Source organism: Toxorhynchites rutilus, chromosome 3 (genome assembly GCF_029784135.1).
Source record: "Toxorhynchites rutilus septentrionalis strain SRP chromosome 3, ASM2978413v1, whole genome shotgun sequence".
Lineage (NCBI taxonomy): Eukaryota > Metazoa > Arthropoda > Insecta > Diptera > Culicidae > Toxorhynchites > Toxorhynchites rutilus.
Window position 1 is genome coordinate 65,171,182 of NC_073746.1, and position 12,247 is coordinate 65,183,428.

General features: G+C 37.2%; 3 protein-coding genes across 3 annotated transcripts; 1 reads left to right on the forward strand and 2 right to left on the reverse strand.

The window, feature by feature from the left end:
• Positions 1 to 2,871: 2,871 nt before the first annotated feature.
• LOC129780214 (adult cuticle protein 1-like) lies at positions 2,872 to 3,370 on the reverse strand. Its single transcript, XM_055788245.1, has 2 exons — positions 3,312 to 3,370; positions 2,872 to 3,250 (listed from the first exon to the last, which is right to left on the reverse strand). The coding sequence occupies exons 1-2, from the start codon at positions 3,315 to 3,317 to the stop codon at positions 2,879 to 2,881; spliced, it is 378 nt and encodes a 125-aa protein (XP_055644220.1). The 5' UTR covers positions 3,318 to 3,370; the 3' UTR covers positions 2,872 to 2,878.
• A 550-nt stretch (positions 3,371 to 3,920) lies between these two features.
• On the forward strand, positions 3,921 to 4,490 carry LOC129780021 (adult cuticle protein 1-like). Its single transcript, XM_055787868.1, has 2 exons — positions 3,921 to 3,981; positions 4,041 to 4,490. Exons 1-2 carry the CDS (start codon positions 3,976 to 3,978, stop codon positions 4,410 to 4,412), a joined length of 378 nt encoding a protein of 125 aa, XP_055643843.1. The 5' UTR covers positions 3,921 to 3,975; the 3' UTR covers positions 4,413 to 4,490.
• A 6,863-nt stretch (positions 4,491 to 11,353) lies between these two features.
• Positions 11,354 to 11,963, reverse strand: LOC129779782 (adult cuticle protein 1-like). Its single transcript, XM_055787479.1, has 2 exons — positions 11,839 to 11,963; positions 11,354 to 11,773 (listed from the first exon to the last, which is right to left on the reverse strand). The coding sequence occupies exons 1-2, from the start codon at positions 11,842 to 11,844 to the stop codon at positions 11,390 to 11,392; spliced, it is 390 nt and encodes a 129-aa protein (XP_055643454.1). The 5' UTR covers positions 11,845 to 11,963; the 3' UTR covers positions 11,354 to 11,389.
• Positions 11,964 to 12,247: the final 284 nt, after the last annotated feature.

Genomic DNA, 12,247 nt, shown 5'->3' on the forward strand with positions numbered 1-12,247 from the left:
TCCCAAATGCTGTGGAAAATTCATATTCCCTCCAAAGTTATTTCGTTATTTCGTTATTTTGTTATTTCGTTATTTCGTTATTTCGTTATTTCGTTATTTCGTTATTTCGTTATTTCGTTATTTCGTTATTTCGTTATTTCGTTATTTCGTTATTTCGTTATTTCGTTATTTCGTTATTTCGTTATTTCGTTATTTCGTTATTTCGTTATTTCGTTATTTCGTTATTTCGTTATTTCGTTATTTCGTTATTTCGTTATTTCGTTATTTCGTTATTTCGTTATTTCGTTATTTCGTTATTTCGTTATTTCGTTATTTCGTTATTTCGTTATTTCGTTATTTCGTTATTTCGTTATTTCGTTATTTCGTTATTTCGTTATTTCGTTATTTCGTTATTTCGTTATTTCGTTATTTCGTTATTTCGTTATTTCGTTATTTCGTTATTTCGTTATTTCGTTATTTCGTTATTTCTTTATTTCGTTATTTCGTTATTTCGTTATTTCGTTATTTCGTTATTTCGTTATTTCGTTATTTCGTTATTTCGTTATTTCGTTATTTCGTTATTTCGTTATTTCGTTATTTCGTTATTTCGTTATTTCGTTATTTCGTTATTTCGTTATTTCGTTATTTCGTTATTTCGTTATTTCGTTATTTCGTTATTTCGTTATTTCGTTATTTCGTTATTTCGTTATTTCGTTATTTCGTTATTTCGTTATTTCGTTATTTCGTTATTTCGTTATTTCGTTATTTCGTTATTTCGTTATTTCGTTATTTCGTTATTTCGTTATTTCGTTATTTCGTTATTTCGTTATTTCGTTATTTCGTTATTTCGTTATTTCGTTATTTCGTTATTTCGTTATTTCGTTATTTCGTTATTTCGTTATTTCGTTATTTCGTTATTTCGTTACTTCGTTATTTCGTTATTTCGTTATTTCGTTATTTCGTTATTTCGTTATTTCGTTATTTCGTTATTTCGTTATTTCGTTATTTCGTTATTTCGTTATTTCGTTATTTCGTTATTTCGTTATTTCGTTATTTCGTTATTTCGTTATTTCGTTATTTCGTTATTTCGTTATTTCGTTATTTCGTTATTTCGTTATTTCGTTATTTCGTTATTTCGTTATTTCGTTATTTCGTTATTTCGTTATTTCGTTATTTCGTTATTTCGTTATTTCGTTATTTCGTTATTTCGTTATTTCGTTATTTCGTTATTTCGTTATTTCGTTATTTCGTTATTTCGTTATTTCGTTATTTCTGTATTTCGTTATTTCGTTATTTCGTTATTTCGTTATTCCGTTATTTCGTTATTCCATAACAATATTCTTATTCCAGCGTTTATACCCAAATTTTACCTCGTCTCAGAACAACGCCGAAAAAAGTGGCCATACATTTTTTTTTATTTTGAGTGGAGAAAATGCTCCCTCACCATATGTGGTCAATAATCATTCGACGCTAGCTTCGATCCCTGGAAAATATATTTCCCTCATCAAATACATTTTGTTGGAGATGTCATAATTCACACAAAAATGTGTATTTTTTTGCTCACGCAATACTCGAACGCAATCATATCGTAATAATTTAACGCAAAATGGATTACAATCTACAGTGCTTCCTTCTTTTTTTACACACCTACTGCCGAGTTTCTGGGATACGACCTAGCCTTTCCTTTGGCAGTGTGGTAATGCTTCAAACTGGTTCAGATTGAGTTTCAAAATCACTAGGCTTTCCATCGTTACACTCCGCTAGCCTGGATTTCATAATATTAATATTTACACACGTTCATCAATTAATACATTTCATTTTTGGCTTGACAATTCACCCGTTGAATGAACATTACGATGTGCTGTTTATTATTATATACGATTTGTTGACAATGAACTTCTAGTTTTTTTCTTGTCTGGTAAGTTATATCCGAGTCTTTTTTTTGTGTTGTGTGGCTGAAAGTTGTCTAGATCTCTCCCCGCGTAATTGAACCTACAATCAAACGATCTGCTAAAAAATGATACATCACATAAAAACGATGTGAATGACAAAGCAAGAATACAGTAAATCGAATTACATAGTGTCTTGCTTTGCTATATCTGTTTTGGATTCTATTTTCTTCTTCTGATCTGATTGAGTGATTGACATAAACAATATTAACAAGCTAAAAGTAGATCGATGTGTTGCTAGTATTTGCAACTATATAGTGTAAATTACATCAGCCAATTTTTGTATTAATTTTGTGTATAAAAAAGTGAAATCGAACCATTCTCAAGACATAACAAAACCGGCAACCAAAACTGTCCCAGACGGATTTCGCGATGAGATTGTCAGTACCTTTCAGACTTCATTCAAACTTCGTGGATATTAGCAAAATCTTTGAACACTAAATTTCTCGATTGTTATCTTCGAAATGACAGTAGATCCCGACCTTTCAACTTGTCTTGACATTTGGCATAAAAAAAAATTTTTAGAACCCCGACTTATTTGTAATATATTAGTTGCAGTTTGAGAATTTGTTATGATGATGCTATTGGAAACACGTCCTGTTTTCTTCATCCTTCATTCTCTTCATGAGCATCAAAATAATTCTATTTGAATAATATAAATCCACGAACACCGATAAGGAGCTGGCTGTCTCATTTCGATAAAGAATACTGCAAATCAACGTTTACACCATGTAAAAACCTTTAGTGGAAATCAGTAGATCTTCGTGAGTTATCCTTGTATCACTCTGGTCAAAGAAGGAACCATTATTTTGAAGTCAATTATAAACGAACGAACTAAAAAATCCAAAGCATCAACAAAAGAAAGTAAAATCCAAAAAAAATTTCGATTAAATTTCAATTTATTCTTAAAATTATTTATGTACAAACGACACTTCTGCGCAGCTCAGAATTTACAAAGTTCCTGGGGCTGGAGCCAGATTCAGCGACTGCTGGGAGATGGCATGTCCGGCGAGTGGGGCATCATGGACAGCTCCACGAGTGGCAGCCAGATAGCGGCCCTCCTTCTGGGCAATCACGGCAATGGTTGGCTGTTGAACGATTGGGATGGTTGGGATGACCGAGGCGTGGATAGCGTGACTAATGGCTGGAGTAGCAATGGTATGAGCCCATGGAGCAGCGTGCAGCAGAGGGGCTCCCAAGTTCTGCTGAATGACGGTGGTTTGTGGAGCCGCCAGAGCCAGTGGGCCTGTCCAGGACAACGGGAGGATGGATCCTTCAGTAACGGCGAGAGCGACGGCCATCATGACTACAGCTGCGATGCACTACAAAAAGAAATGTTTTGAGTTCAAGAAAATTGCAAAATAAATGCTTTTCAAAACCTACCTTCATGATTGTTGTTTTTAGGATTGTGTCGTTGCGAGACAAAAGCGGTGTTACAGATTGTAAACGATGTTGTAGAATGTCTTCAGAACATTCTTATGTTCGCTTTTATACACTGATCGCTCCATATTTCGAATCATTTGAAAATAAACAAAATTCATTCCAACTCGAAACAGCTGATCATATTTACCTCATACATATTTCGTCATAATCCCATGCGATCGAGTTAAGTTGGTCCAAAATAGTTGACAGTCTATTTTTGTGCCTATTGAAATGTATCGGATTGGGTGTGACTTAACAGTTACTTCTTGTATTAACAACCGGTTCTCGATCAAATAAACAAACAAAGTTAGGAATGTATATCAAATCAGAAAATCGATTACATTGCAATAAAGACGTAAAATTAATCGTCACAAACCAGATGCTGCTGGAGCACACAAAAAATCTAATAAGGGAGAACGTAATCATTCTGCTTTTGGATGGAATTATGTGATCTCTTGTAATTCTACAGGAAGTATTTCATCAGCCAAAGTTTGTGCGCTCAATTACTTCCGATTGAAATTAGCGTATAAAAGCTGTGAATCGCCCAATCTTTTATCATAACATATCAGTCTTCAAAACTGTAACATTTATTTCGTTTCAAACGACAATCCTTAAAACAACAATCATGAAGGTATGTTTGGATCTACAAAACAAGAGTGGTTTGAAATTTCAATTATTCTTTTCTCACAGTGCATCGCAGCTGTAGTCATGATGGCCGTCGCTTTCGCCGTTGCTGAAGGATCTATTCTCCCACTGTCCTGGACTGGTCCACTGGCTCTGGCGGCTCCACAAACTACCGTCATTCAGCAGAACTTGGGAGCCCCTCTGCTGCACGCTGCTCCATGGGCTCATACCATTGCTGCTCCAGCCATTAGCCACGCTATCCACGCCTCGGTTATCCCAACCATCCCAATCGTTCAACAGCCAACCATTGCCGTGATTGCCCAGAAGGAGGGCCGCTATCTGGCTGCCACCCGTGGAGCCATTCATGATGCCCCACTCGCCGGGCATGCCATCTCCCAGCAATCGCTGAATCTGGCTCCAGCCCCAGGAACGTTGTAAACTCTGTGCTGCGCAGGAGTATACCATGGTCATGAGACATTTGTTCATTTATTATAGATTTTATGTAGAATGTTGATGTGTGTAGTTAATGAAAATAAAGTTTTCATAAAAAATTCTGTGGTTCATTATCAACATTGTTCTCTAAGACAGTGATACCATTTCATATAGAGCAATTCCACTCCAAATCAGCTTAAAAACCTCGCATATTGACGCGACACTCTTGGTTTTTTAAAACTTTGCTACCTAAAATCACGATCAAATCACAATGTATACATAAAACGATGTAAAAAACGAACTACTTAGGAAAAAATAAGATTTTAGGTTCACCATTGAAAAATCTTACTCAAAAATTGAATTCAATATTAAAAATATGTATATATCAATGCATGTCCCCTTCGATATTTTGAAAAATATTTTTAAAATTGTTAAAGGGTTTCTTGCATTTAAATTTAACAAAGTTTGACGTATAGTGGTTACAGAGCTCTAGCTCAAGTTACAGATTATGTATTATAGAAGCTTCATACTACAAAGTTTATTCGCCTCTAGCATTCAAATAAATTGAGGGGGGAGGATTTTCTGGGATTGAACGCACGATCCTTTGCTTTACTTTGACTGCTTTGTTTGAGAAGCAGCGATTGCTCGTACCAATCTGTAAAAGGATTTGCGCGTGTGTGCGTGTTAATGTAGAGAGTAGAGAGTAAAGAGCAGAGAGTAGAGAGTCGAAATTGAAGAGGTCGAGTGTAAATAGAGTAAAGAGTAGAATAGAGAGCAGAGAGTAGAAATTGAAGAGTAGAGAGTTAAAAAAAAGTTGAAAAATTTAATTGTTGTTCTATCAACTTTGACCTTAAAAATAAAAGAAAAGAAAAAGGTAGAAGGGTCTGAGCCCAGGGCACGGACGGAAGTTTGACGTAGGACTGTGATTGTTTAGAACAGTTGGTTATTTTAAATGTAATTCTTTTCATTGTTCAGAAATATGTTAGTTCAACTTTTGAAACACTAAATAGTAGCTCTGAAAAGGGCCGTTTGTTGTATGTACTCGCAACTTTCAAACGGTTTGTAACGAACCAAGAAGAACAATAAGCTTCTAGCAGGAAGTTCAACTGTCTAACTGAAAATGATTAATGAATATCAGTGGGACACATAACAGGGTGGAATGGTAGATGAAGGATATTTGAATTGATATACAAAAAATATATATCGTCATTGAATATGAAATTGGTTTCATTGAATATGAAATTCATGGGGAAGAAACGAAAAAACAAGTTAAAAATACTCACGATTTCGTGATATTTTGATGTAAAATACACATGAAATCATGAAGTTGATTCATTTTTAATGGATTGCTATAGTATTGTGATTTCTTTCCATTGTCATTGAAATAATGTTCGTTTGCAGACTATCACTATCAAGTCGTATTGGTTCTACTGCTCAATTATGAATGTAAATCATGAAGAATATTAATATTTCATTCGTTTCAATTTTGTGATGCGATGTAATGCCGATCTGAATAAGTCTTCGCATGATAATCGCTGCCTTCTCCTAATCAATAAACGATCACTGTATGGGTGACACTTTCCTCGTTGCTTTGATGAAATCTTGTGTTTGAGTGATGCATGAAATCTTGCATCTGATCACTTTAACATATTGCTAATTTGTTAGATAGAACGAATTATTGCACGCAATTATGTGTTACATGCAACATTCATGGGAACGAAGTTGGAAGAAAGAATGCATGATACATGACTTACCTTCGCATCTGCTCGCAAAACATACACCTTTTATTTGCTAAATTGCTCACTTGTTTTATTATTTCCACTGTTGATTTTTTTTTTTTTTATCCAAAATATATATTTTTATTAAGGCTCATATGGCGTCAACCTGACGGGGCCGGGAGTTCAATATTTCGACAATGTTTGCCTTATAACTATGTTAGTAATATGTAACCGATTACTCGCGGTTGGCTCGAGGTTAGTATTACAAGTGTTTTCGTAATTGTGATGTTGTTGTCTTCAATGATCTGTACCTGTGCCCGACACGGGATACTTCCTATTGGGATGCAGCTGACCATTAATCAGCAAGGCCCCCCTAGTCTGTACCCCATATCTAGCGTGGTGCGTCTTCTCGAGGAATCCAGGATAGAATGGTCACTAGCCGGCGCAATCATCAGCTCATGTAGAGTTGTCATGAGCGGTACAACCTTTGGCTTTTGTTGAATCATCTCCACTGTTGATGTCTCAGGCGAAAAAAATGCTGGATAGATCTGCCGTCTAATGGTGTATATTATAACATATATCGTAAGAACGATTCTGCGTAATATGCATTTGAAAACTATTAATAAACGTTCCTTTTTTCGTAGAGTGACCCCCCTATATAGAAATCAAAGACGTAGTCCTACGTCAAAAAGTTGCGAGAGTCTGTTCTAGTGCAACAGGAAAGGTATTCTAATGACTTTACGAGAAACTTATAAAAACATGGCACTGGGCGTGGTAACATGTTAACATGTGCTGGCTGAAGTTAAGTGAATTTCTAATTATAATCTAATTTTATAAATACTCACGTCTTTGCTTATTATTACCATCTACATTATACACTATTACTTAGTGAGTATATACTTAGCAGAATCCTAAACATATCCTAAACCTAGATACATTATTATTACTAGGATTACTAGATTGCTTCCTATTCTTAAAATAGATGAAATTATAAACTACAATAGAGGGACTTAACGTGAGTAAAAGCCCCCGCATACTACAGACTTTCTGTCAACAGTTTAGTCTGGTCGGTCTTCTGGTACAAAAACCGACCCAACAGAGTCGGCGTAATGTGCGCACATGCATACCTCTCCGTACTGATTAAGAAGCCGACCAAACTATCGGCCGACAAATCAGTCTGCAGTCTGCGGGGGCTCTAAACTTATACAGTTGCTAAAATTTATCCTACAACTAGAAATTATATGAATAATCATCTCCTACATGCAAATTAAAATTAATATTTATACACCTAAAGGACGAACACGAAATTATTGCGACACCGAAAATGTCATACCAATTGTCTTATAATGTTTAGAATCAAACCAAAATTTTAGAGGTTATTTTTCTACATATATTTACTTCAAAAATCAAAAGAAAAGTTAATCGATGGAGCCTTCAGTGTAAAATTGAACGCATTTTCGCTTGATGCCCTTCATCAAAGTATTTACAGTGTCATCCGGTACCAGTTTCTCAGTTTTTTTTTTCCATTTTCTTAACATGTCCTTCTCGTCTTTGACTGTCTTCTTGCTCTTCCGAAGTTCCCGCTTCATTATTGCCTAGTACTGCTCCACCGGGCGCAGCTCCGGACAGTTTGGCGGGTTCATATCCTTTGGAACAAAATGGACAGAATTGACCTCATACCACTCCAGGACACTTTTAGAATAGTGGCATGATGTAAAATCTGGCCAAAAAGCGGAGCTTCGTCGTGCTGCTGCAAGAACGGAAAAAGGAGCTTCTCGAGGCACTCAGATCGTAGTTCTACGTAGAAAATAACAAAACAAATAACCACAAAAAATAGCACACAAATAAAATTATAGGAGGTTGTGTCCAAGATACGACCGCATTGTTGACGTAGAACTACGCTGTTATTTTATATAAGTCGCTCGTTTATACCTTCGGATATTATTCTATAGTGCTGTGAAATTTTAGAAACAACTGCGTAGTAAGATAATCTCTGAAATATTTTTCATTGTAGAATCAGTTGACGATAATTGATTGATGATTCATTCTTGCCCTCGCAGAACAATAAACTAGCTGATCATATGTCGCAATTAATTTCATGTCAATGCATTGAAAATTAACGCCGAACGCTATTCCGGTGGCCTTTTTCGCAATTGACATAGACTCGGTTACAGTCGATTATATACATGTTGCACCAGCACCATTATTCCACATCTCATAACTACATCAATATATTATATCTTTGGCACCGCGAGGAAACAACAACAATGACAACACATGCAAGTATCAAATATCATGCTACATGTTATTTAGTATTGCATCAGAGGAATTGCATCTCTAGGCATCCTTCGTACAACGTAAACCAAGCGCCAAACAAGCGTTCGCCATAGTAAGCATACAGAGCCACCAGCGGGGGGAGCTTGATTTTGGTTGCTGCCTGGGTAGAGCCGTTTACATTTTCGACCAACGCGCCGAAGTCGCCTACTCCGCTGTTATTCGATGCGGTGTCCCACTCGCGAGGGCTCGGTTCAGTGCGAGCGCTTTTCACTGCACCAACATCGCGTGCTTCACTAGATGACGCTTGCCTCGAAATTTGATTGCCCCTGACAATGCGTTCGCTTTTTGCAGTGCTCGAGCCAGCCTTCCTCTTCTTTTTGTTCATCACACACTACGCGAAGCGTCCAATTTATGACGCGGAAAGAAAAACACGATACGAATAACGCCAAATACAAACTGAAAAAACCTCACGACGATATCCAAGTTGGATTACCACTGGTGGGGTCCAATCTTAAGACGCGTCCACATTACGTCAATCGGCATTGGCCGCCCGGTAAAACCGACTAAATGTGGACGTACCGCCCGGGCTTGCCGACGTGCCGAAAACCGACTCGAAACAAACCGAACCCAACCCGAAACAAGTGGGTCCGGACGATTTCCCCTTCGCTGCTCGTCGATAAGTTGCTCGTTATTGGCAGCTCTGTTCGGGAAAGTACACAAACGGACAGAACAAATGTATGGGAAAATGAAACCCGTAAAGTTTTCATGCATTTTAACCATTTACAAACCAGGAGATTCTAATGTATAGCATATGTATAGTATAGCTTTTTATATCAGTATTTATAATTCTTTCGATCATAGTCCACTAATCCAACAATATATTAGGTATACCGGTAAGTTTCTTCGGTTTTACAACAGATGGCGCAACTTAATTATTATTCCAGTGAATCAAATTTCCAGACATTCGTTGGAAAGCTACTGTCATTGCGCGTCTTTTTCAGTATATGTTAAAAAGTTGAAGCGTAAACAACATATTTTTTGTCAATTCGAATATATCGAATTTCGTACGAACGAGAGTGTTTTTACGGGGAGTGTTACTTCATTACTTCAATATGAAGAAAAAGCTTCGGAAAGTCATCGCATTTTGGTGGAAGTTTATGGTGACCCTGAGCGAACGTGTCAGACGTGGTTTGAACGGTTTCAACGTTCTTGACTTGACTTGTTCTAGACTTGGAAGACGAAGAACGTTTCGGACCGCCAAAAAAAAGTTTGAAGATGAAGAATTGGATGCTCTACTCGATCAAGATTCATCACAAACGCAACAAGAACTTGCAGATACACTTGGAGTAGCTCAGCAAACCATATCCGATCGCTTAAAAGCAATGGGAATGATTCGAAAGATAGGACACTGGGTGCCATATGAATCGAAGCCACGAGACGTCGAACGCCTTTTTGTCGTAGGACTACGTCTTTGATTACTATATGGAGTGGTCACTCTACGAAAAGTGTAACGTTTAATAATAGTTTTCAAATGCACATTACGCAGAATCGTTCTTACGATATATGTTATAGTATATACCATTATACGGAAATTTTATCCAACATATGTTTCGCCTGAGACATCAATAGTATAAATAATAAAACAAGTGAGCAACTTTACAAAAAAAAGAGGTATGTGTTGCGAGCGGATGCGAAGGTAAATCATGTATTATGCATTCTTTCTTCCAACTTCGTTCCCATGAATGTTGTATTTAACACTAAATTGCGTTCAATAAATCGTGCTATCTAACAAATCAGCAAGATGTTGAAGTAATCAGATTTCATGCATCATTCAAACTTCATGCAAGATTTCATCAAAGCAACTAGAAACGTCACCCATACAGTGATCGTTCATTAATTAGGAGGAGGCAGTGATTATCATGCGAGTACTCATTGAGATCGGCATTACATCGCATCACAAAAATGAAACGAAATGAAATATTAATAATCTTCATTGCTCATATTCATAATTCTCAATGACTCAATTCCTTCTATGATAGATTGAGCAGTAGAACCAATACCTATTGATTATGATTGTCTGCAAACGAACATTATTTCACCGAAAAAGCTACTGTTCTCGATGCCTAATAATAAGAATAAGGCAATGGAAAGAAATCACAATACCATAGCAATTCATTTAAAATAAAGCAACTTCATGATTACATGTGTATTTTACCTCAAAATATCACGAAATCGTGAGTATTTTCAATTTGTTTTTTCGTATATTGGATCGATTCGTGGTTAGCCAAGAAACCGGCCTATTATTTCCGCAAAGGGATTCGTGAATTGCCAGAAAGATGGGAAAGAGTTGTTACTAGCGATGGGCAATACTTTGAATATTGAATTTATAACCATTTTTGCAGAATAAAGCAAATGAAGAAACCTACCGGTACTTTTATTATAAATAGTTCTTTGGCCTATGAACACAAATGATTTTAAGTGTTTCACCTAAAAGTCCCAAAATCTCTCCTAAATACAACCTCTAACAAGTTCAATATTTTTCTCAAAAAAATCGTCTTGTTTCAAACGAACATTTTAAAATGACCATAATCGGAAAATGGACCTAAAGCCCAAATACCACCCAAAGACAAAATAAAAAAACAAAAAACCAAAAAAAGTAAATATACGAGGTTTGAGACACACCCCATTATTCACCACGGCAACTGAAGTGACTATAGTTGGTCACTTAGGTGAGATTTGAAGTCGCGTCCCCATATGTTACCGAGGTAACTTCCACAATAAAGCGGAAAATTTTGCTATCTCATGTCATTCGCCACCTAGGATAAAGGGGAAAGCCAGAACAATGTTTTTACGGTAGATCCTTTTTTCATGGAAAAAGGGCAATCGAAATCATGCACCGAAAAACGCTTTTTTTATAAATAATTTAAAATTTATTCAAAACGAACATCTTGCGGTATGTACATGTAAACTGTCTGCGCAGCTCACAGTTTACAGCGTTCCTGGGGCTGGGGCCAGATTCAGCGATTGCTGGGAGATGGCGTGTCCGGCGAGTGGAGCATCATGGATGGCTCCACGGTTAGCGGCCAGATAGCGGGCTTCCTTCTGGGCGATCACGGCAACGGCTGGCTGATGATGAACGTAAGCAGTTGGGATGATGGAAGCGTAGGCGGCATAGCTGACGGCAGGAGCAGCATGAGCCCATGGAGCGGCGTGGAGAACAGGGGCTCCCAAATTCTGCTGGACAACGGTGGTGTGTGGAGCCGATAATGTCAGAGGTGCAGAATATGCAAGAGGAACGGAGTATGCCAGAGGGACAGCAGATCCTTCAGTAAGGGCGAGGGCAAGGGCCATCATGACTACAGCTGCGATGCACTATGTGAAACGACGGGAATCAGTTACAACATGAGATTTGATTGATGTAACTCTCTACAACTTACCTTCATGATTGCTGTCGGGGATTTTGTTTGATGCGTGTTGCGTTAACGAGTGAAGAATGCTTCTGGGAACGGTTTCGCACTGTTTAAATACTAAATATAGAGCTGAAAATCCTGAAAGCGAGAATTCTGAAAAAAATGAAATACTCATAATAAATTATTTATGTTCTCTTCCTGCTCACAGACGCATTCCGGTCTCTCAACCAGAACTCAATTAAACTTGAATATGTTAACAATGGAACGAGAGAATAAGGAAGAAGGTAAGCGCTGCTCCAGAAACACAAAAGGTAACGACCACCGAGTGAATGTCAATCAACTTGTTGTGTTGTCAAATGGATCATATTTTTCTCGCCGTTTTTGGTTAAATTTTCGTTCCGCCCTGCAAAACTGCCAACTAAAAACAATACGCGAA